Source organism: Lagenorhynchus albirostris, chromosome 1 (genome assembly GCF_949774975.1).
Source record: "Lagenorhynchus albirostris chromosome 1, mLagAlb1.1, whole genome shotgun sequence".
In the NCBI taxonomy this organism is placed as follows: Eukaryota; Metazoa; Chordata; class Mammalia; order Artiodactyla; family Delphinidae; genus Lagenorhynchus; species Lagenorhynchus albirostris.
In genome coordinates, this window is record NC_083095.1 from 8,127,831 (window position 1) to 8,151,218 (window position 23,388).

The window sequence follows — 23,388 nt, forward strand, 5'->3', positions numbered from 1 at the left end:
TAACTATAGGCTACATGGTATAAATTTAATACTACATTAGGTGTGATCATCTCAAAGAGATAGAAAGTTGTCCACCAGAGGAGCTGCAGGCCACTGATGTGCATTGGAAGACCTTTCTCTGCTCTTGTTCAACTCTTTGTACCATGTTCCAGGCTGAGTGCCAGCAGGAATTTATTTATTATTTACTTAATAATGATTTTTAAGGGCATGGTGATACTTAGTGTCTTTCTACTTCAGATTTATGTCATCCCCAAATTCTGTGCTTTAAATACTCCTCTTAGGTTATTGAGACTAAAACCAGTTCAAAGTGGATACATTCATATTTCAGGATAGTTTCCCAATCTACTGCACCATAATCAAGCACGGCTGTAAAAAAAATGGATAGAAGGCTTGCTTCATTCCACTGTCGATCAATTCTTATAGGTTTTTTACCGTATCTCTTAGGAATATAAAGAGAAATATATATTGAATTGATTAAACTTATCCCTTTCAGAGATATGAGTGTCCTAAATACAAAGAACATATACTTTTATTTTAAAGTTTTAAAAAATTAAGACAGAGGAAAAGAAGGAGCAAGTATGCAATTATAAGGATTAATACAGTTTCTATGATGAAGCATTATATTCAGCTCTGAACTTCCTAGTAACCAGAGCAAAAAAGAATCTCAACTACATACTCCTTCCTAAAAAAGAGAAGGAATACTAATTTCTCAAAGAAGAGAGCTTTCTCTTGTGGGAGCCCCCAGACTGAAAAGCTGGATGGAGCTCTGCTCTTATCTGTTTTAGCTGTGGCGTATTTACAATTTATTTGAAGAAAATGTTCTGATGCTTTAAAAAGAAAAAGAAAGAAACCTTAAAAAAAAAAAACCTGCTCTGGTCCAACTCTTTCACTTTACAAACAAAAAACAAAAGGCCAACAAAATTAACAACTCACCTACAGTTACATGGTTATCAAGGAGCTTCATGATCTTACCTAATCTTAACTTTTATTAGTTTCTTTTTAATACAAAAACAATCCTATATCAGCTCTGAGGGGAAAAAAAGCAGCAAACTAATGAAGGAAATCTAACAGTTCAGCTTTTTATTCATTTCCTCCCCCTAAATGAAGCTTTATACATGTAGGGGATGATCTAACAAGAAATTTCCAGCTTTCTGAACTACCCAAGGACACAAGAGAATTATAAGGTCACAGATGTTAGCTCTGCAGCAGACTGACCTACTCAGCTGTAAAGTCAGCCAACCCGCAGAAACCAAATTTTCTCTAGCATGTAGGTACAAACAACAGTGATTTGCAAAGGAAAGGGGAATGGTACTGGACAAGTTCTTACCTCAACAGAGATCTTTACTTTTCAATCAGCAAAATTTTAGAGAAAAACACTACAGAAGCCAGCTATAAATATTAACGTACAAAAATCTGTCCTGAGCAAGGAGACACATGCTGTATGTTTATATGTGTATGCAAACTGTAAGTTTACCACCTTACTCAAAAATTCCACTCAGCCTTCCATTTATCCTCTTCACTTAAAGCTGGATATGGCTTTCCACACGGTTGTTGACCACAAAAACACAAAAATGGAGCAGATGAAATTAAGACAAAACTTATGAAAGCAAAAAGATGTATATATAGATGCATATGTATAATTTCAGATTCTGTGATGAAATTACAAAGACACCTACTATTAGTCAAAAAAGTCAAATTCATGATCCAATGTCAAAATTCCTGTCTTCTTTGTAAGTTCTTTTAATATGCTGCTTCTTATTTTAAAGGGAGAAAATCTGTTTTTAACTCTTTATCTCATAGTTTGGAATATAAGATTTCCAAAGGAATCTACTGGAATTTACAGAGTTAACGACAATTAAAACAGTCAATAATGTAAAAAAATATTTTTCTTCTAAAAGCAGTTTTCCTTTCCCATGTAAAAGCAACTAGCACATTTTAGTAAACAGTTTCAGATTGAAAAGGAAATTAAGGGCTTCCCTGGTGGCACAGTGGTTGAGAGTCCGCCTGCCAACGCAGGGGACACGGGTTCATGCCCCAGCCCAGGAAGATCTCACATGTCGCGGAGCGGCTGGGCCCGTGAGCCATGGCCGCTGAGCCTGCGTGTCCGGAGCCTGTGCTCCGCAACGGGAGAGGCCACAACAGTGAGAGGCCCATGTACCGCAAAAAAAAAAAAAAAAAAAAAAGGAAATTAAGTTGATCAATAATTATTAAAAATGACCAATAAGTTGATGTATACCTGCAAAATCTGAATTTTAAAGTGATACCAGAAGTTATTTACATGCCTGTGCAATATTTCTACCATAAAGTTTATTATTTAACATTTCTTTCCAAAAAATTAATTCCCTTATATACAGATACACAGCTTTACATAATGACATTTCTGTAAAGAGCAAAATAATGTTCAAATGGGAAACACAACACGACAACAAACAAGGAAACTTTCAAATGGTAATTTTTCAAAACCAATTTTCAAATAGTAAATACTTGGACCACACCAATGAACAAGGGAAAAGTGAAAGACAAGATCAACCCTAAGGGGTGACGTGGGAGAAAAGAACACACAGACTATGAATTGAGTGCCCCGCCCAAATCCCTCTGCCAGACCTTAGTATCCTGAGTTAGAATCTCTTTAGGAATTTCCTAACTTGCTACTGGACATAAGAACCACATAAATATTCATTTTTCTACCACCCTCTACATATTTTTCCATATCATAAAGAGTTTGCTTTTACATAATGATGAAAAATATTTAACTGCGTAGCAATCTGTTATTATTTTCTTTACTGAGCTACTGGTTCTCTTACCTAAAATTAATACTTGTTGCAATTATAGTCACAGGACGCCCAAAGGAAAATTCAGTAACAAAACTCACCTTTGTTATTGTTTTTGCTTTCAAACTTCCATTCTCCACAACACTGAGGTCCAGCTTGCTGTCATCCTTACTTCCTATAGCTTTCAGTCCTTGCAAAAGAATATCTCGTAACTTTTGATAAAGAGGTTTTTCAGCATAATCCAGTAATTTCACTGTTTCCATGTACTTAGCAATTTCATCTAAAAGAATAACACAATTATTTTGTAATTTTTTGTCATAAATACAACATACTTTTCTAAGAAAATGATACATGGTTATACTAAAATTAGAATGCAAATGTATAGCTTGTTAAACATGTTTTCAATCACTTCTTCAATGGAAAGTATGCTTTTGAATTCAAGAATTGTCAGATAAGTCAAATAAAAAACGTATTTTGAGAAACAACGTAAAAAACATTTTTTAATTGTGAGATAGTAAGACAGAAGACATGCTTAACATTTAAATATATACAAAAAATAATTGCTGTAGTTTTAAAGCTATTTTTTAAAAGGACCTAGAATAAAGATTATAAAGTAAAATGTGCTTAAGTATACAATAAATATCATAGCCAGTATTTTTTTTTTTGCCACAGAAGCCATTAGTTCTACAGAAGACAGCTGCATTCTTTGCGTAAATAAGAAATAAAACACGAAAAACAGGTTGAAAAAAAGAAAAAGAAGCAAGGCCTGGTTTTCCCATAAGAGAAAAATCGACTTCTGAATGATGAAAGGTTTACTGTACACTGAGGCAGAACCAAACCCATAAATAGAAATCTTACTAGTCAAGATCAACACTTTTCAACATCCATCTAAAAATCCATCTTTAGGCTAATGACTGATACATGTTATATCCCCAGCCCAGCCTTTCCACTGCTCTCCAGACTTGTATATCCACTGATTTCCACTGACTCATATCAAATCCCAACAAATGCAAATCCAAACTCCCGACCAACCCCTAAAACCTGTTCTCCCTGTGGTTTTCCCTGTCTTGGTTACTGAAAATTCCATCCTTCCAGCACCTCAAGCCAAGAATCCTCTTCCCACACCCCACATCCAATAAATCAAGAGATCATGTCAGTGCTACACACACACACGTACATACATACACATTCATTCATTCAGGTATTCATTAAGCACCCACCACATGCCAGGCATGTTTCTAAATACCTGGGTACATGAGAAAAAAGAAAAAAAAAAAATCCCTCCCTTCAACTTTCTTAATCTGAAAAAGGGGATCTATAGAAAACCTAAAGCAAACATTACCAAGTATGGTAAAATACTGAACACTTCCCTGATGAGAGAAGGAAATGGCAAGGAAGTCCACTTGCCCAGTTCCCATTCTGCCTGAAAGTCCTGTAGTTTTTAGCCAGTACAGTAAGGCAAGAAAAGAAACAGAAGGCATCACGAGTGGAATGGAAGATGTAAAACAGTTTATTCATGAACATGACAGTGGATGCAGAAAATCCTAAGGAATCTATAAGAAAACTTCTAGAACCAATATGTAAATTTAACAAGGTCACAGGATATAAGGTAAATATTTAGAAACCTATTTTACTTCTATATACTACCAACAAGCAATTAGAAAAATAAATTTTAATAAAAATATATCACTTAACAATAGCATCAAATACCTAATAACAATTATAATGAAAGATGGGCAAGATTTTTTCCAGATTAAAACTATAAAACACAGGTAACACAGAAACTGAGACCAAATTAAACAGAAGACATAAAGTATCAATAGTATAAAGATGCCAATGCTCCCCAGTTAGTCCAGAGTCCATGCAATCCCACTCAGAATTCCAGCAAATTGCAGAGGGACAGGATGTGTGCAGAACTGACAAGGTGATTCTAAAATGTACACAGATATACAAATGATCAGGCAAAACAGAAAGTCAAGTATAAAGAAGAAACAGTGCTAGAGGACTTAAACTACCATGTATCAAGACTTAAGATAAAGCTACAGTAATTAAGACAGTGGGGCCCAAGAAGAGAAAAAAAGAACAATGAAAGAGCCCAGAAACAGACTCACAAATCCACACCTGATTTAACACAAAGGCGGCATCACAGGGAAAGGCTGGTCTTTTCAAGAAAGGCTGCTGTTAACTCTGTTAACTATGCAAGGTGATAGATGTGTTAAATTATGTCAATCTTGGTAATCATTCTCCAATGTGTATGTACAGACAGGCACACCTCAGAGACATTGCAGGTTCAGTTCCAGACCACCGCAATAAAGTATCACAATAAAGCAAGTCACTTTAATTTTTTTTGTTCCCCAGTGCATATAAAAGTTATGTTTACACTATACTGTAGCCTATTAAGTGTGAAATAACATGATGTCTAAGAAAATGTAGGTACCTTAATTAAAAAAACACTTTATTGCTAAAAAAATGCCAACAATCGTCTGAGTTTCAGCGAGTCATAATTTTTTTGCAATGGTAACATCAAAGATCACTGATCACAAATCACCATAATAAATAGAATAATAATGAAACAGTTCGAAATATTGTGAGAATTACCCAAATGTGACACAGATAGGAAGTGAGCAAATGCTGCTGGAAAAATGGCACCCAGGGCTGTCACAAACCTTCAATGTGTAAAAAACACAGTATCGACCAAGTGCAATAAAGTGAACAGCTATAAAACGAGGTATGCCTGTATATCAAATCATCATGTTATACAATTATATTTTCAGTTATTCCTCAATAAAGTTAAAAAGTAAATAAAAACATCCAAAAAATGCAACAGTGGGAATTAATTTCACAAATGCAATACTGAGTGAAAGACAAAGAACTCCAATAGAAACCAGAACGTTAAAAATCCCTGCCCTCATGAAAGTATCTATTTTGTTCACGCTATGATTCCATTTCTATATAGTTCAAAAACAAATCCTTAGTGTTGGAAGTTAGGCTAGTGATTCATTAGGCCAGTGGGAGAGCCTCGTGATTGGCAGGAGGCACCAGGGCGTGTTTCTGAAAAAGCCTATAACATTCTATTTCTAGATGTGGTTGGTAGGTTGCAAGTTTAAAAGGCATAAGGTCAGGGTGGACCTCCTGAAAAGGAGATAACTGAGCAAAGGCTTGAAAAGACTTCTAAATATATCCACACCGACCACTCCTCACTACCTGCACTGCTACTTCCCTTGCTTGGATTATTGCAGTAGCCTCCTACCAGCTCCTGTTTATACCCGGCCTTGCTTCCCTAGCAGTCGATCTTCACAACAGGAGGTGGAGAGAGTTCCCTTAAAGACAGACAATTCACGTCCCTCTCCTCCAAACCTCACATGCTCCTGCTCAAAGTAAAAGCCAAAGCCCTATGATGGCTTAAAAGCAGGCATCCCTCAAGTACACCAGGCACTCACGTTCCTTCTGCCTGGAAACGCTCTTCTCCAGACTTCCCCAGAGCTCGCTCCCTATCTCCTTCCTACAACTATTCAATTGTCACCTCCTCAGTGAGGCCATCCCTGGCCACCCTATTTACAATTCCAATCCACCTCCTCGCTTCACTCCCCAACCCATCCCCACACCCCCTAACTCTACTCGCTGCTTTCTTCTTTCTGCCACAGTACTAACCATGCAATATACTGTGAAATTCACTCGTTTGTTTACTGTCTACCTTTCCCAACTAGAGCTTCATGAGGATAGGAAGTTTTATTTAATTTGTTCACTGGTGTATCCCTAGTGCCTAGAATGTTCCTTCTCACACAATAAAGCCTCAATAAAAAAAACAGTTGAATTACTGAATGAAATTCAGTTCCATTACTGAAAGCACTGAATGATAACTGAAGAAGGCCCACCTGTGGAAAGGTAAGTACCTGTTTCAGGAGAGCAGGCTACAGTGGAATGATTACACTTAACAGTGCCTAAGCTCCTACATTAAGGGATATTCCACAGACCTCAAGACTTTTTTTCTTGCAGAAAACAAGATTCCTAGGAACATTCAAGAAGTCTTTTCTTACCTGGCTTGTTCTTCTCAGGAAAACATTTGTCCATCAAACCTGCAATATTTTCTCTGTATCTGTTAAAAATTAAAGGCTGAGTCACTGTTTGAAACTTGATGCCATGGAAAGTTATTAATATTTAATAACAGTAAAAAGCACATTAAGCAGCATTGTGCTACATCCTAAATACGCTTACGGACATTCTTCTAAAATAAGTTCAACAAAAGACCAAGGAATCTCACTGTTTAACAAGTACTTTCTTATTTCTACACCAGTATCAGTTAAAACTATAGTCCCCATCAAGAAGTTCTGACTAAACATCTGCCTTATCATGATTTTGCCCCAAATAATTTATTATCAGTTTTCCTTTACCTAATTTTGGAATCTCTAACATAGTTGGGATCTTTCAAATTATCCTCCCAAGGAAGATGGCCACTAAGCCACTGGATCATGCAATAACCAAGGATTTCCAGGTCACCACGTCTTGATGGGGCTGTGAAACAAAAGAAGCAGACTCAGCACACTGAAACAATGTTTAAGGTAGAATTTCAGGTATATCTAAAGGAATAAGGTAAAAGGGTCAACTCTACAGTCTTGTTTTTCATCATCAAATCTTGACTCCATTTTGAAAAAAGCACCAAATACTGGGCAGTGTAAAAGAAATAATTTACCTCCAACTAATACTTTACTTTAAAACCCAAACTGGCAAACTCTACAGTTTCACACTGAGACTATTAGCCTAGGAAATAAATTATAAAACAATGACACGTTAAATAGTGCCCTTGGAAAATGTGAAGATATTAAAAACGCTATAAGCTATTAAGAAGCCCAGAGAACTGGGGATTTTAGCTCCTCCACAGTGTTGGGTACAGAAGAAAAAGAAACGGACCGCTGAAGAAACAGGCCAACTTAATAGGTGACAAAATAAAAGTCTACCTGTTACAAAGTTGTAGCTGCATAAGAACCTTACAGACTTTTAGGGGGAAAAACCCCCAACATTCCAATTAAGCTAAATAAAAGCAAAAGAAAGCCTTATTGCAGCTGACTGAACTACCTCCTCTACTGAAACCCTGGTGATCTTTGAAGGGTGGGACGAAGACAGGGAGGAGACACAGGTGCCCTCACATTGCACAAATGTAGGAGCCTAAGCTCTCCCTTCTTCCCCCATCCTATCCTGCCTCTTCAATTCTGATTTACTTGTCTAAGTGTTTACTGCAGAAGAACTGTGTAGGAATTCAGTTGAAAGCACTGGCAATGTATCTCTTGTTCAGGTGCCACTGACGTACCCACACCATTGTGCGCATCGATGCTGGTGAATTCAATCGTGCCATCGTGACATCTTTTGGGGTCTTCTTTGTATTCTTTATGAATTCCTTCTGGGCAGTACCGATAAGCAAGGCCATAATCTACCAAGTACACCTGTAAATGTCCAACACCAAGACAAACTAAAGGCAAAATGACTACACATATACTCCCTTTAAAGCCCAGAAACAGAATACTGTCACTTGAGGGTAGATTCATCCACAAGGCCATACTATAGCACCCCAAACAAGTTAGATCCAACACGCAAACAACAGCAAGCACTTAATTCTGAAAGACTTTTTAAAGAAAAACGTTAAATGACCATGTAGCTATAGTGCAGATATCACCCGACTTCTTTAGACAAGTATGTGTTACACCTGTAAATAATCTTGTCTCCTCAATTTGAGCAAGGATTATAAATCTTATACTTTTCCTTCCAGCATCTAAAACAAAACTGAGCACAGAGTAAACCATCAATACTTGTTGCAACACAACTGCTACACGCTGACTGTAAGACTCCTAACTTAGTTGACACATGTTAGTTATTCCCCTCTGTCTTCACTTATAAAATAACCAAATATCAATTCACTTCATAAAGATATTTCACAGATTATAATAATGACCTGAAGACCTTTTAGATGAGGCTCTTAGCTACATTTAAATATTATATATTAAAGTCTTCATAATTAGAACTAAATTTTAGTATTATATATACACATATCTATGGGCATGTATGTGTATATCTGATTAGCATACAAAGCTAATAAATTTGGCTTTCCTCTATTCCAGAGCCACATATTACATCTCTAATTCTGGGTGACTGTCTCACAGATGTATGTATCTGGTCACAGGAGGGAACTGAAGTAAAAATTTGGGGCTGGATCTAACACATACATCTAATACTAGAAAAATTATCCCATCCAAAACATATGCCCAAAGGATAACCAAGCTGCAAAAATACTTCCATCTAAACAAAAGGCAGCATGTTTCAGTCAACTGCAAATGGAAATAAATTATATCTGTATTTATTACACAAGTGCCGTCTACTTCAACTAACAGCATCCTTCCCATTCAGGTCTCTAAGCTATGCTTTGTTTGTCTGCTTGCTTGCTTGCTTATTTTTAACCTAAACACATCTACAACAAGTTGCCTGAAAATTCTGTGATTGCCTTTAGGATTTCTCCATTAGCCTGCTCTAGACCAGAAACTTTCTTCTGTTCTGCGTATACAGATTCCTTAGAGCTACTGTAACAGAGATGGGGAAGGGGAGGCAAATATATGAGATGACAGGAAAACAAAGGGGAGCCAAAGGAAAAAGGGAAAACTAAGCAAGAGGAAGTCAAAGTTAGGTCTGAGACAAAGAAGAATAAAGTACGGCATATCGACATACACAGTTAAAATGCTTAAATATTCCTTTCTTATACAAGATCAAGTAAGAAGTGAGAACACACATGAAATGGATTAAATACAGTGGCCCAACTATGTCAACGAAACCTTACTTTTACCAAAATCATGGAATCAGCTTCAAGAAAATTACAAATCCCTCTACTCCAACTAAACTGACCCAAATAAAGGTTTAATAACATTAGCTTTTCTCCTTTCCTTAAAAAGTGGAAATTACAAAGTGAAGGTAATAGGCTTTAAAAATGCACATTTGAGGGCTTCCCTGGTGGCACAGTGGTTGAGAGTCCGCCTGCCGATGCAGGGGACACGGGTTTGTGCCCCGGTCCGGGAAGATCCTACAAGCCACGGAGCAGCTGGGCCCGTGAGCCGTAGCCGCTGGGCCTGCGCGTCCAGAGCCTGTGCTTCGCAACGGGAGAGGCCACAACGGTGAGGGGCCCACGTACCGAAAAAAAAAAAAAAATGCACATTTGAATTCCAAACCCTACAAAATTTAGACAGCTAGGACATTTCCGCAAATCAACTGATTTCAATAATCAACATGTTAAAGACCAAATTCTCCAAGTAACAGAACACTTACATTTGATGGATTTCCTGAACAAAGGAAATTTTTAAAATGACAAAGCAGAAAGGCAAACATAATTCATTGGTGCACTATATAATTTTAAGCTTCCACCCTCAGATAGCTATTTGAAATTCATTTTGTATCACAAGTACTTCTTCTGAATATTATTTAGGGCAAAATAGCCAACTTGATAAAGTGCCAACAAATCGCATCAAAAATGTAGAATGTTAACTAGATAAAAGTGTCAAGAAGAAATATTATTATTACCATATCTACTTGAAAAAGTAAAACTTCTGCATGGGTTCAAAAGTTCATAGCGGGCTTCCCTGGTGGCGCAGTGGTTGAGAGTCCGCCTGCCGATGCAGAGGACACGGGTTCGTGCCCCGGTCCGGGAAGATCCCACATGCCGCGGAGCGGCTGGGCCCATGAGCCATGGCCGCTGGGCCTGCGTGTCTGGAGACTGTGCTCCGCAACGGAAGAGGCCACAACAGTGAGAGGCCCGCGCACCGCAAAAAAAAAAAAAAAAAGTTCATAGCAACCATATTTGTTTTCAAACAACAGGTTTTAAACAGTAAAAATTAAAGTTACAAAACTACCTGGTCAGGATTCTTGTAGCTGAGAAGAAGATTTGAGGCCTTGATATCTCCGTGTACGTACTCATGCTCGTGAATATATTCCAGAATATCCAGCTATAAAAGCATCATATAGAATAAATTAATGCAGTACCTAACACCAACCAGCAGAGGACCGAGCTTCAACACAACTAGCCTTTACTGGATTAAAAACGAGAAGAATGTAGCTCACATACAATTCTTAAGCTTAGCTGCAAGACAGTTTTCCGAGAAAACCTTTTGGCATTTGCTTCATATATTTTCTGAAGGTCACTCCCAAAGCGATCCATTATCATAAACCTGTAACTAAAGACAAACAAGAAAAGTCAATGAACAAAATGTAACTCAGGAAAACCTATTTTGCACTGAGTACTCTCCTTTCAAAGTAATTTTTTTCAAGGCAATGTTTACTAAGAAAGTAGAAAGACAAGGAAAGAAAGAAGGAAGGAAAGACAAACATTTGAAACAAGTTCTTCCAACTAGAAATCTCAAGAGCTGTGAGAGCTTTCCTGTCTTGACTTTTACTTTATGGGCCTCCTGGTCTCAGCAAGCTACATGAGACAATATTCAATGTAAGAAAACACCCACAGAGAAAAGACGACAGACACTTCAAGGTAAAGATAAAATAATCTGAGTAAGATTGATGTCACTAATTTTTGTCATAGTTAATGTTAATTTATGTTTCTGTATATTAGCTTCCTGCCTGTGACTGTTCTCTTTTTTTTTTTTTTTTTTTGCGGTATGCAGGCCTCTCACTGTTGTGGCCTCTCCCGTTGCAGAGCACAGGCTCTGGAGGCGAAGGCTCGGTGGCCCTGGCTCATGGGCCCAGCCGCTCTGCGGCATGTGGGATCTTCCCGGACCGGGGCACGAACCCGTGTCCCCTGCATCGGCAGGCGGACTCTCAACCACTGCGCCACCAGGGAAGCCCTGTTCTCTATTTTTAAGGCACATTTTAGCAGTATTAACATTCTGTTAAAATCAGGACTGTCAAGAGATGCTGTAACAGTAGCTAAATGCAATAAAACTGCTTAAATGGTATAAAAGAATTGTATACTAAGTACTCAACAAATAAGATTTGGGGAACAGTAAATATCCTGGAACAACATGAAGATTTTTGGTTTTGCCACAAACCAACTCTGTCACCTTGGCCAAGTCACGTTTCTTCTTTGGGCCCCAATTTCCATAGGTGTCAAATGAGAGGTAGGGCCTCATGCTTTCTAAGGTCTTTTCCAGCACCCAAATTCTAAGATTCAATAACCATGTGTTATATTTCAGTGTGTACTGAAAAACATCACCTAGTTGCAGTAACATGGTTCACCTTTTGCTCTGTGGACCACTTTTATCTTTATAGAGTTTTCCAGATTCTGAATTGTCTAGTTAAACCATTCAATAAATCAATAAAAACCAAGAACACACTCAAAATGTATCAAAATATCTTCTAATGGGGATAAGATTAATAACCATCATAACAACAACAGCTGGCATTTGCTGAAGCCTTGGTATGAGAACAGCACTATTCTAAGCACTTTAGATGTTATCAGTGCATTTAAACCTCACATCACCCTTATGAGGTAGGAGGTCCCATGAGCCCCATTTTACAGCAGAAGAAAACTGATCATTAGTAGTTTGTCTTCTAGGAAGTGGTGGATCCATGCTTCTGACCACCACACCAAACACATCGAAATAAATGAACATAAGTAGGACCCAAAAACCCCATTTATATATTTTAGGTTTCTAAGATAAAAATACAATATGAAAAGTTCAGTAAGGAAGGAAGAGCTAACATTTAAAAGACAACACGCAAAATAAAAAATTCAAGATTCTACCTATTTTTGAAGTAGAAGAGAATTAGAGATCTGTCTAAACATCTTTTAATAAAATAATTAATGTCTATAGCGGTAAATTGATTTGTCCAAAGTCACAGAATTAGTCAGTGGCAAAATGTCTTCATTCTTGTACGATTTTCAGTACCCTGACCTCTAAAATATTAGAGGGAACAGTAATTTTGACTTCCTGATTTCCTCTGTACAACAGGTTTTGAGAGGTTGAGGGATGAGACCAAGGACAAATGTACACATTTGTTTTTACAAATAAGTGATGTGGTTGTGTAATTATTATGAAATAATATGTAGGTAACAAGAATACAATCTCTGCTGTTACTCTGAAAGGGAGCTAAAGCACACTTGGTTAATTCAACCAGAGATCTATTAATATATTACATGAAGTAGACCTTTGTTTTTATTCACAGATCACTCCACCACTGCTCTCAACAATCCCTTAATCGCCTCACCACGTCTAAATTATACACATCAAGTGAAGCATGATTCTGAATACTGCATATAAATTTTCACCACATTCTTCTGCAAGGATATGTCTACCACTGAGTACTAAAAGGAAAGCTACTTTTAAGTAACTTTTCTGAAGTAAAACCTTCGATGTATACTTTCCTGGGGACTTGGATAAAACAATGCAAATAATGGGAATATATAAATCAGTATAAATGATTTAATAATGATAGCAGCTAACATTTTTATGAGCCTAACACTGTTCTAAGCGCTTATATTCATATCACTTCAGATGAGTTAGAGGGGAAAGTAAGGATTTCTGGCAGGGGAGGGGGGCTGGAAGGACAATCTTACTTTCTATTTTTTTACTTTTGTAAGAACTTAAATGAGGGAATTCCCTGGCAGTCCAGTGGTCAGGTCTTGGCACTTTCACTCATGGGGCCCCAGGTTCAATCCCTGGTCGGGGAACTAAGATCCCACAAGATGTGCAGCACAGCCAAAAAAAAAAAGAACTAAGAGAACTAAAATGATTATTTTTAAGAGCTTCAACCTAAGAAGTAAATCAATATCTTATAGGTGATCAATGTTCCCGTTTAGGAAATACTTCTAGGCACTCTGTGTTACAGAAGACACAGGCTGAGTTGTAAGGTCACCACAAGTCAATGGTGAGTCAGCTGTACCTCGAGGGTGTCTGTCCCTTTGTTCAAACATGTGCCACGTGCAGTAGCTTCCAACTACCTACTGCACACAGGCCCCAAAGAGCCCTTTCCTCCCCATCTTCATTACCTACCTCAGCCTCTTTCTCCAAGTTATTTCCTTCTTTCTCATGTGTGTGCAAGTCCCCCCTTTCTTTGTTAAAGAAAGATGGCCAATTATGCATAAAATAATGTCATGTCTGAAAAAAAAATTCATTAAAAAAAAAAAGAAAGATGGCCAAGAGGCCAGCCAGCAGGCCAGAAGCCTATTATGACCCTATGTTCATGTTACTCCCGACTTGAGATGCTATTCCTTCTCTACAGTGATTTTTTAAACCAGCAGTTCTTAATATTTAAGGGATTAAAGACCCCTTTGAGAGTAAAAGCTAACACACATATTCTAAGAGCTTTGCATTTAATACCCCTTATTATGTGGATAGGTGTTACTCTATTTCACAGATGAGGAAACTGAGGCAAAAAGAAGTAACTTACCCAGTCACACACATTTTAAGGGGCAAAACACAGATTTGAAACCAAGTGTCTGCCTCTAGAATCCGTACTCTTAACTTAATCCTTGCTCTATACTATTTCTCCAGAAAATTTCTAAAAACTGTAGAAACTTGTCCCAGCAAAACCACATATAACAAAATGTTCTCTCGTCATTCCAGCGAGTTCCCACACTCCCTCAGAGGTGCCTGGGTTCCAGGATAAGAACTTCCTGGTGAACAACGCTGGCTGCCCCCCCAGCAGCTCCTCTGCTCTCCCTCTTCTCTGACAGAGCACCACTCTGGTTCAGGCTTTCCCCCCACTCATCACTGTGATCACTCTGCCCTTGCCAGTGGCTGGTTTAAGAATGAGCAGCGATAAAACTCTGACCAAGAAAACATGGGGGGAAGTCTGCTGCGAGACCCCTGGGAAAGGTTTCCCTGCCAGGAAAGTGAAACTCACAAGAAGCAATCCCATTTTCTGCTGTTGGGTACTGTGTCTGCAGGTGAAGCCTAGAAATGGGCAGCCACCTTGAGACCATACAATGGAGAATTAATAGACAACAAAGCCAAGAGGGCAAAAGGGCAAGATAAAGGAAGCTGGGCACTTGACAATTACTTAAGAGAGCTGAGTCAGTTTTATCTTTACCTGCAGCTGAAAGCATCCTAACCAATATACCCCAGTTCCAACTAAATCTACTCTTCAAATCTCAGCTACCAGCATTGCTGAATGATGCTCCATTCATTCATTTAAATATTTTTAAAGTGTCAATTATGCATCAAAAGCATTGGAGGTTTTCTCCAACTCAACTCTGCCAGCAATATTCTCTCCATTCTGAACTCCTAAGACATGTTAAGAGTCAGAATCACACAAGTTGGCACTGAACTGGCGTCTGGTTGTCTCATACAGCTTTGTTTTTTCTCTTCAGCTAGACTGAAACCTCACAAAGGTGGGCAGATTATGTATCTAACAGAAAATGCCAAATTGAAGCCTGTGGGCTCCCTTTTACATAAATAACAAGGAATTTTCTGTTTGTTTGCTTATTCATTTTTAAGGGAAAAAAATAATGCAGGCAAGTTGGCTTTGTTCCTACTTGTCAGCTGGGTTCCAGGCAGCTGCTTCCACTCGGTACAAGTCCCCCAGACGAGAGAGAACACCTTGTTCGTCTCTGTTGAATACATTCCACACAACCCAGGTGAAGGCCAAGCAGTACTGTAGGTAGGTGCTCAGTACATAATTGTTGACTAAACAACTGAACTGCGAATGCTCAAAAAGGGAGGAGAAACACAAAACATGCATATTTTTACCTTTTTCCATTTTTTTCATGTAGACCAGACCCCCAATACTTAGGGACACCCAGGTACTTCAGTTTATGGGTACGAATCCATTTCTGAACTACAAATTAAAACACATGCTTGTGATTTCAATTTTGTTATACATCAGCAATTTTTCTCAGAAAAATCAAGAACAGAACGCCTAAGATATACATGCAATAAGATTTCACCTTTATTCATAAAAAAAGAAAGTGAACAATACATTGTACCCAACAAATGAACAGTACTTTACAATCAAATCATTTTTATTAACCCACAAAATTGTGTTATCCTGTCCTAAACATTGTCTTTAAAATGAAAAACCTGCAGAAAACATTTTTTAAAAAGTCAAACCACATGCAATTACAATTAATATCTCCAATTATGTAAATGTTTACTTGTTTCCACAGAAAGACTTACTTTTTACACCTATCTAAATGTTTTTTTACCTCATTCTAAAATCCTCAACCAGGAAACCAAGTTCGAGGAGAGAGAGAAGCCCCTCGAGAGATTCCCAAGCCTGATACCATCCTACCAGGAGATTCCGTGGATTTTTAGAGGGGACGGAAGGTGAGAAGGGGACTGGAGGACAGGAGGACAAGGATAGCTAGAAGAGGTCCTGCTCTCTCCCTTGATAGTCTTCTAGTTCATAAGTGATGGAATGCCTGCAGGTTATGGTCTCCAGAATTTAGAAAAACACTCAAAAAAAGATTTGGAGACCCTTGAGGCATACTCATGGATTAGGGTTAATTCTCAACTTTTAACAATATTTCCTAAATCATATATTATTTATAAACTCTATATTATCAATATAAGTGAAATCTTATCATAATACACCTGTTAAGAGATCAAAATTCTTTCATACAAATCTCATTTAAATAGAATTTATCTGTGAAGTAAGAAGTAACAAAACATCATAATATAAGATCCAATGTTCTAGTCTTGGCTTAAACAAAACAAAACCAGTGGTCATTTTAAAAGCGCAAACGTATGTGTACTGTATTTCTTACTTTGTTCTGGTTTGGCAGCTCGCTGGTAGAACTTTAATTCAGTAAAAAGAGGTCCATTGTCACTGGGTTCCTTAAAACAGAAGAGTTCATTAGCACAAGCAGTAGTTAAAATTACTGAGTAATTTTCAATGAACCTTCAAAAAAGATTAATAAATCAATTTTCTTTCCAAACAATACGATTTTGATACTTCAGTTTATAAAATACGTTTAAGATTAAGTAAAACTCTTCAAAAATATTTCAGATAGTCTCAGAAGAGTCCGTAAGTCTTATATTTCTCTCAAGTTCCATTCCTACATGTGATAAACTATACAAAATCAGATATACAGCTCAGTCTTTGCAGAAGTTTAAGAAAAACTGTTAACCTTATTTTCATCATTATTAAGCTTTCTCTTAAGTAAAGATCAGCAACCATGTTAACTGTTTCACCAAAGGGCTACAAGATATTTCTGAGATTTACTGAATAATAAAATTTCAATACCTGATTTAATCAATTAGTGGCAAAATCCCATTCCTTTCCTGTTTCTCGTTACAATTTTATCTATTATCAAAACTGGCAGAAAACCAACCTTATCACAAAGAAGAGTGTTCTGGAACTCCCAGAGCAAACAAGCACTGTCCATGTAACTGTACCCTTTCCTGACGCGGATTCTCATGATTTTCAAACTAAGGAGCCCTACAATTTACTTCCCACATGATAATTTAAAGTCAAGAGGAAAATAAGGCTCAATAAGAATTGTTTTCCATCAACTTTACTAAACTACACTTGTTTCATATTCTTAAGGGATATTAACAGTTAAAATTATTTGCAAAGACTCTTATATTCACAAAAAGCTATTTGACAAGTGAGAAATATCAGCCTGTTGGGAGTTCTGCCTTGTTAAATAAATCTGGAGTGGTGAGAAAGATCTTATAATTTTGTGGACTTTTTATACAGCAAACTTTGTCTAAAACTGATTAATACTTGTTTGATATTTTATGCTGATATTATCTTGTTTATTGAGAATCTGAGAAAAATTTTGAAAAGTAGCAAAAACTCCAAATAAGGAAGCTAACATTTCTAAACTAATTTGGGGGCGGCTTTCCTTTTAGGAAGTACGGGAAGAAAGTTATTCTGGACAGAATATCGGTGTAACTGGAGTTCCAGGCTCAGTGATGCATTAGAAGTGATAAATGAGGTCTACTACCTTAACTGAGAGAAAATTTGTGAAAATATGTAGGCTTCTGCTACTGGAGATGCCTTTTGCAAATACATAAAATATGTTCACCTTTTTTTATTCAAGATACTCTCACTCTCATAGAAGTGAATTTTGCTCCTTAAGGTGTAAACAGAACTACTCTAAACGCACAGTTCTAATACCTCAGATTTCTTACAGTTCAGAAAAATAGGAATCCCTAGTTAAAGTACTTATAGGAAGATTGATTAGGCAATATGCAAAGAGTCAGGCCGCAACCAGTTAAGAATACTGGACAGCAAAAGAGCAACGTATATAGCCCTGGGATCAGAACCTGAAAATAAGCTAGCCTTGTCTGTTACAAGTAAGTATACTTTACAGCCCAGCCTTGGAAGAGAATGGTATACAAGGGTTTGGCATGTCATTACCCCTTAAGAAGTAAAAACTAACCAATCTACTAAGGTATGCCAAATCTCTAATTTGTGGACTCATTACCTGGAGTTTCACCATAACCTGTGGTTCCTTTCCTTGCAGCAGTGGGAGCTAGACAGACACTTGTGAATGTTTAGAGCCCATGGCTGAGAACAGGCCTTCAGCAGGAGTAACAAACTCAGTGTAAGAATGAAAAAAGAAATGGAAATTCAGGAAAGGAATTTTGGTAAAGTTACTCTCCAAAGGCTAACTTTTAGAGTAGCTCATTAACACAATTCAGGTCTGAAAGGGGTTTTCTTAAGACTAATCCTGGCTTATTACCATCAGTATAAAAGTCTGATTTATTCAGTTTCAATCTATGTCATATCAACTTTAATTCTCAAGCTTTCCTTCAGGCAATAATTTATTAAACTTATAGTAATGAGAATCAACCTATATAAATCAGGCTATTATATTGAAAGCCCCATTACAATGAAGGCTCTTTGAGCTCATTTCATACTTTTTCTAATCCAATAAGATTCCATTATAACAAAATAAAGGAGCTACTTCCTTGGCATTGCACTCGAGCCAAAGCTAGCTATTTCTGTTAAAGAAAATACCTTAACTCATAACTAAAATTTTATTAACATATTTCAAATCTAAAATACTTTGCCAACTCTGTAATAGCCAAGATTTAGAAAAGAAATTGGGACTGACATTTTAACTGGAATATCACTAAACATTTCTTTAAGACTTCTAAGTGTCAAAATGAAGATGACAACAGAAAAAAGATTAAAACGTGATATATTTCAATGGCACCATCTAAAAGCAACTGGCTGCCATTTAAAAATGAAGCTGTATAAAGTTTCTCCTTCCTACCAAAGAATTATGAGACATGAATTAAAAATTCAGGTCACTTCTCATAACATCAATGAGGGAAATTAAACATCAGTCTGCAAACTTTTTTCCAGAGAACTTCGGAACACAGATTTCTATCAGTACATGTTGGAAAAGGACTATGATATAAAGAACTGTTAGAATATAAGATCCAAAAGCCTGGCCTCCAATTCTGCTAGTAGCTCACTGGCATGACTGCAAAGGGTGATTGAAAGAACTAATTTATTATACAATCCATTAACCAGAAATCACAAGAGGAAATTTTTCTCCTTGCATTATCCAATATTATAATGATCAATTTACCATTTCTCTCTGCACATTTACTTTCCTGAACTAAAATACAGATAGTGTCTCCCAGTTATCCAGAGGCAGAGAATACAAGTTTGCCATCTCTTGTGACCCAGCACCACGACTCCAAGGCTGCTCCCGTAAAGCAGTAAGGATTAAGGCCCTAAACAAAACCAGACACAGTCATTCGGGAGGAGAGAAAATGTACTTAGTATGTACCGAAACACCTATCTTAAATATGTTAGTCTTAACTTCATTTCAAGACCAAATGTAAGAAATGTGTGGGTTAATATTTGGAGCTCTTTAACAGAGCAGATATCCGTATTAGAAGCAACCAAATGTTCTAACAAGTCTTCCACATTAACATGGAAGCCCTACCAGAAGCACAGGGTACTTGGTGCCGCTACTGAATAAAAGGATCCCCACACAAAGGTAAACATGAGCATGTGCACAGGAGTCCACTGAAAATAATTAAGGTGCTCTGTGCAACAGACTCTACCAGTGGTTCTCAACCTTGATGCACGAAAGAATCCCTTTAATGAGACTTTACTAAAAATACCAATAACCAGGCCCTGTACCAAGAGATTCTAATTATCCTGTAGAACCAGAGCTGAGAACCACTGTTTGATTTGATATGCTATTACACTATTAAGTCTAATTTCACATTAAAAATCAATTTGCCGGGGCTTCCCTGGTGGCGCAGTGGTTGAGAGTCCGCCTGCCGATGCAGGGGACGCGGGTTCGTGCCCCGGTCCGGGAGGATCACACACGCCGCGGAGCGGCTGGGCCCGTGAGCTATGGCCGCTGAGCCTGCGCATCCGGAGCCTGTGCTCCGCAATGGGAGAGGCCACAACAGTGAGAGGCCCGCGTACCGCAAAAAAAAAAAATCAATTTGCCTTTCATTATTTCTTAAATAACATTTGCTGAGTTTTTTTCTTTCTCTAAAGATAAAATACGTGCTCACTTTAGAAAATATGAAAATATTTTGATATATTTTCTCCATATATAGCTATTTTATAAAATTACCTCTATACCATAAATAATTTTGTATCTTGCTTTTTTTTGGTAATTAATTATGAAATTTCCCCAAAGAGTAGTACATGTTCTTTGAAAACATGATATTTAATAGCTTCTGAGGTTAAAATGGCAAGTGTTTGTAAATAGTTCTGATTTTAATACTGGAAAGAAGTGATAATCATTTTATATATTTGGTGAACCATTTTGACTTTTAATACTACAAAGCTCTGAGAATATAAGAACTGCAGAATAGTAATGGACAGAGCTATGGCAATGCCTATCAGAAGCGAAGGTAAATCATGCATACAGGCCTGCACTAAAAGGCATAGACAAGAGGCAGAAGTAGGTGGCATCAGGAAGTTGCAAGGTGGTAAGCAATTATGCTTAAAAAGTTTTCAAAAGGATAACATAGGCATTAAGGGTGGCATAAAGAAAACAAAATTTAAAACAAGGTCCTTATCATCAAAAACTTAAAATCCAGGGCTTCCCTGGTGGCGCAGTGGTTGAGAGTCCGCCTGCCGATGCAGGGGACACGGGTTCATGCCCCGGTCTGGGACGACCCCACATGCCGCGGAGCGGCTGGGCCTGTGAGCCATGGCCGCTGAGCCTGCGCGTCCGGGGCCTGTGCTCCGCAACGGGAGAGGCCACAACAGTGAGAGGCCCGCATACTGCAAAAAAGCAAAACAAAACAAAACAAAACAAAAACCTTAAAATCCAGTTAGGGAGATAAAATAAACACATAAACTAAAACAAGTAGTGGCCTGAAAGGATATTAGCAAGTGAAATTGTAAAATAAATGGAAATAGAATGAGTGCTACAGAGGTTTAAAGGAATTCAGAAAAGACAGGTATTAGGGAAGAAACAAGCAAACAGCAGTCACTAAACGGTCCCTTAGAGAGGAAAGAAAAAGTCAACATTGTTTTGTTTATGGCATTCTTCCAGGATCACAGACAAACCACAACCTTGAAAATGTTACTGAAATACTAAATGCAAAAGAGAAATCAACTGAATATTTATCATTGTCCTAATTACAAAGAGAAGGAGTAATATAGGCTAATGGAAACAGAACTAAATTAGGAGATGGGAGACACAGAGTACTGAACTAGGGTTGGTAACAACTGGTTTTAAACTTAGAAATGTAAAGTAATTTGCTACCTTAAGCAGTTAGGAAATACTTGTTTCTACCCATTCTCTTTCATAACTCTGTAAGTGAAAAAGATCGTAGAAGTAAAGCTACATACATTGAATAACAAATAAAACACTTAGGATTACTCATAATGAAGAAGAATATTGTCATTCTAAATAGAACACAATTTAAAGAAGCTCAGGTTATACAGAAGAAAAAAGACATGGTGACACAGCAGCCCCACCTATGAGGCACGGCTCAGGCACACTTTCCTTCCACGACACAGAAATGACCAGTGCAGGGGAAGAAGCTGCCGTGTGGTCAGAGGGAGCTGTGTTTTCTGAACCTCATGAAGGTGAGAAGTCATAAGGGGACTTGCTTTCTCCTCACAATGGACACTATTTAAAGATCCTAAAAAGAAACTAATCTTACCCATAGATTTTAATATTTTAATATTGTCATATCAAAGACAAATGCAGATAATATTCCATGCAAATTCCATGCAAATGACCCAATTTAATAGTAAGCACTTTTGTTCCTCTGATATAGCAGCAAACTAAATATTTCAAAAGGAATGTTATTCACTACTTCATGAAAAGGCATGAAGAAAAGTGAAATAGCAGGAGAAACAAACCAATAACCCGCCCCCCTAAAGTTACCAGCGTTACTTCTACCTACAGGCATGTGGAATAGCCGGCATCCAATTAGCCCTCCTACTGTAAACAAATACAAAAATTGGACAAAATATAGGAAATCACTATTCTCATACATTAGACAAAATAGGCAGTATAGGACTGTGACTTCTAAAGACAGGAAACAAGCAAAGTGAGCCCCATGACAGGACACTTACGATGCTGTGTGGCCAGAAGGGGAGACCAAACCCAGTGCACCAAAAACCCTGACACCAACACCAAACAATGAGATGGGAAATGTTTTAATCTTCAGAATATTAGAAAAAAACTAAAGACCAATATCCCTCATGAACAAAAAATAACAATCCTTAACAAAATATTAGCAAATCAATTTCAGCATTATGTAAAAAGCATAATACATCATAACTAAGTGGAGTGTATGTTAAGAATACAAAGTTAGTTCACCGCTCAGGTATCAATCAATATAACTACCACATTAACAGAATAAAGGAAGAACATCCTATGATCCACCTCAGTAGACGCAGAAAAAGTATTCAGAAAGTAAACAGGCAAACTACAAACTGGGAGAAACGATTTACAACATATATATCTAAGAAAGAACTTGTATCCAGAACAACTCTCTTACTACCAAATTATAAAAAGCAAAACAACCTAGTTATTAAAAAAAAAAAGGGGGGGGGTTGGCCACAAAAGACTGAAGAGGCACTCCACAAAGGAAAATATATGAATGGCCAATAAGCATGATGAAAAAGTGCTCAAAATCAGTCATTAAGTAAATATAAACTAAAACTATGAGACACTACTGTACTTCTGATATCATGGCTAAAACAAACACACCCGACAGCTCCAAGTGTTGAGGGGAACACGGAGCACCCAGAACTCTCATACGTTATGTAAAATGGTAAAAACCACTTTGGAAATCTGTCTGGTACTTCTTATAAATTTATAAGGTATTGATCCAAGAAAAACAAAAATACTTGTACAAGAATGTTTATAGAAGCTCTATTCATAACAGCCAAAAACTGGAAACAATCCATATGTCTATCAACAGGAGACGGAAAAAAAACTCTAGTATGGCTATGATATAATATTACTGAGCAGTAGAACTGACCAAGCAATTGAAATGCCAACAATATAAATGAGCCTTCAAAACACTATGTTGAATGTAAGTAATCAGAGACAAAACAGTAATGTACTGTATAAATACCATTTATATGACATTCTAGAACAGGAGTAACTAATCCACAGCAAAACAAAAACAAAAAAAAACATAAAAAACCTCAGACAAACCGTTTCCTCCAAGGGTGTGGGAAATTAGGGGTTTGACCAGAAAAAGACAAAAGTAGTATTTTGGGGATGATGGAA

The 23,388-nt window shown here is 37.5% G+C and overlaps 1 protein-coding gene across 7 annotated transcripts in view; it reads right to left on the reverse strand.

The window, feature by feature from the left end:
• VRK1 (VRK serine/threonine kinase 1) overlaps window positions 1-23,388 on the reverse strand; it is a 78,056-nt gene that overhangs the window by 15,872 nt on the left and 38,796 nt on the right. For 4 of the 7 annotated variants that reach the window (XM_060165437.1, XM_060165429.1, XM_060165412.1 and 1 more), the window contains 9 exons: window positions 16,459-16,528; window positions 15,443-15,530; window positions 15,229-15,303; window positions 10,867-10,975; window positions 10,655-10,747; window positions 8,077-8,209; window positions 7,163-7,283; window positions 6,809-6,867; window positions 2,873-3,051 (listed from right to left, as the gene is read on the reverse strand). In XM_060165437.1, the coding sequence (XP_060021420.1) occupies window positions 2,873-3,051; window positions 6,809-6,867; window positions 7,163-7,283; window positions 8,077-8,209; window positions 10,655-10,747; window positions 10,867-10,975; window positions 15,229-15,303; window positions 15,443-15,530; window positions 16,459-16,528 (927 nt within the window). The remainder of the gene's footprint in view (window positions 1-2,872; window positions 3,052-6,808; window positions 6,868-7,162; window positions 7,284-8,076; window positions 8,210-10,654; window positions 10,748-10,866; window positions 10,976-15,228; window positions 15,304-15,442; window positions 15,531-16,458; window positions 16,529-23,388) is intronic. The other 3 variants (XM_060165452.1, XM_060165445.1, XM_060165461.1) reach the window with 2 other exon arrangements.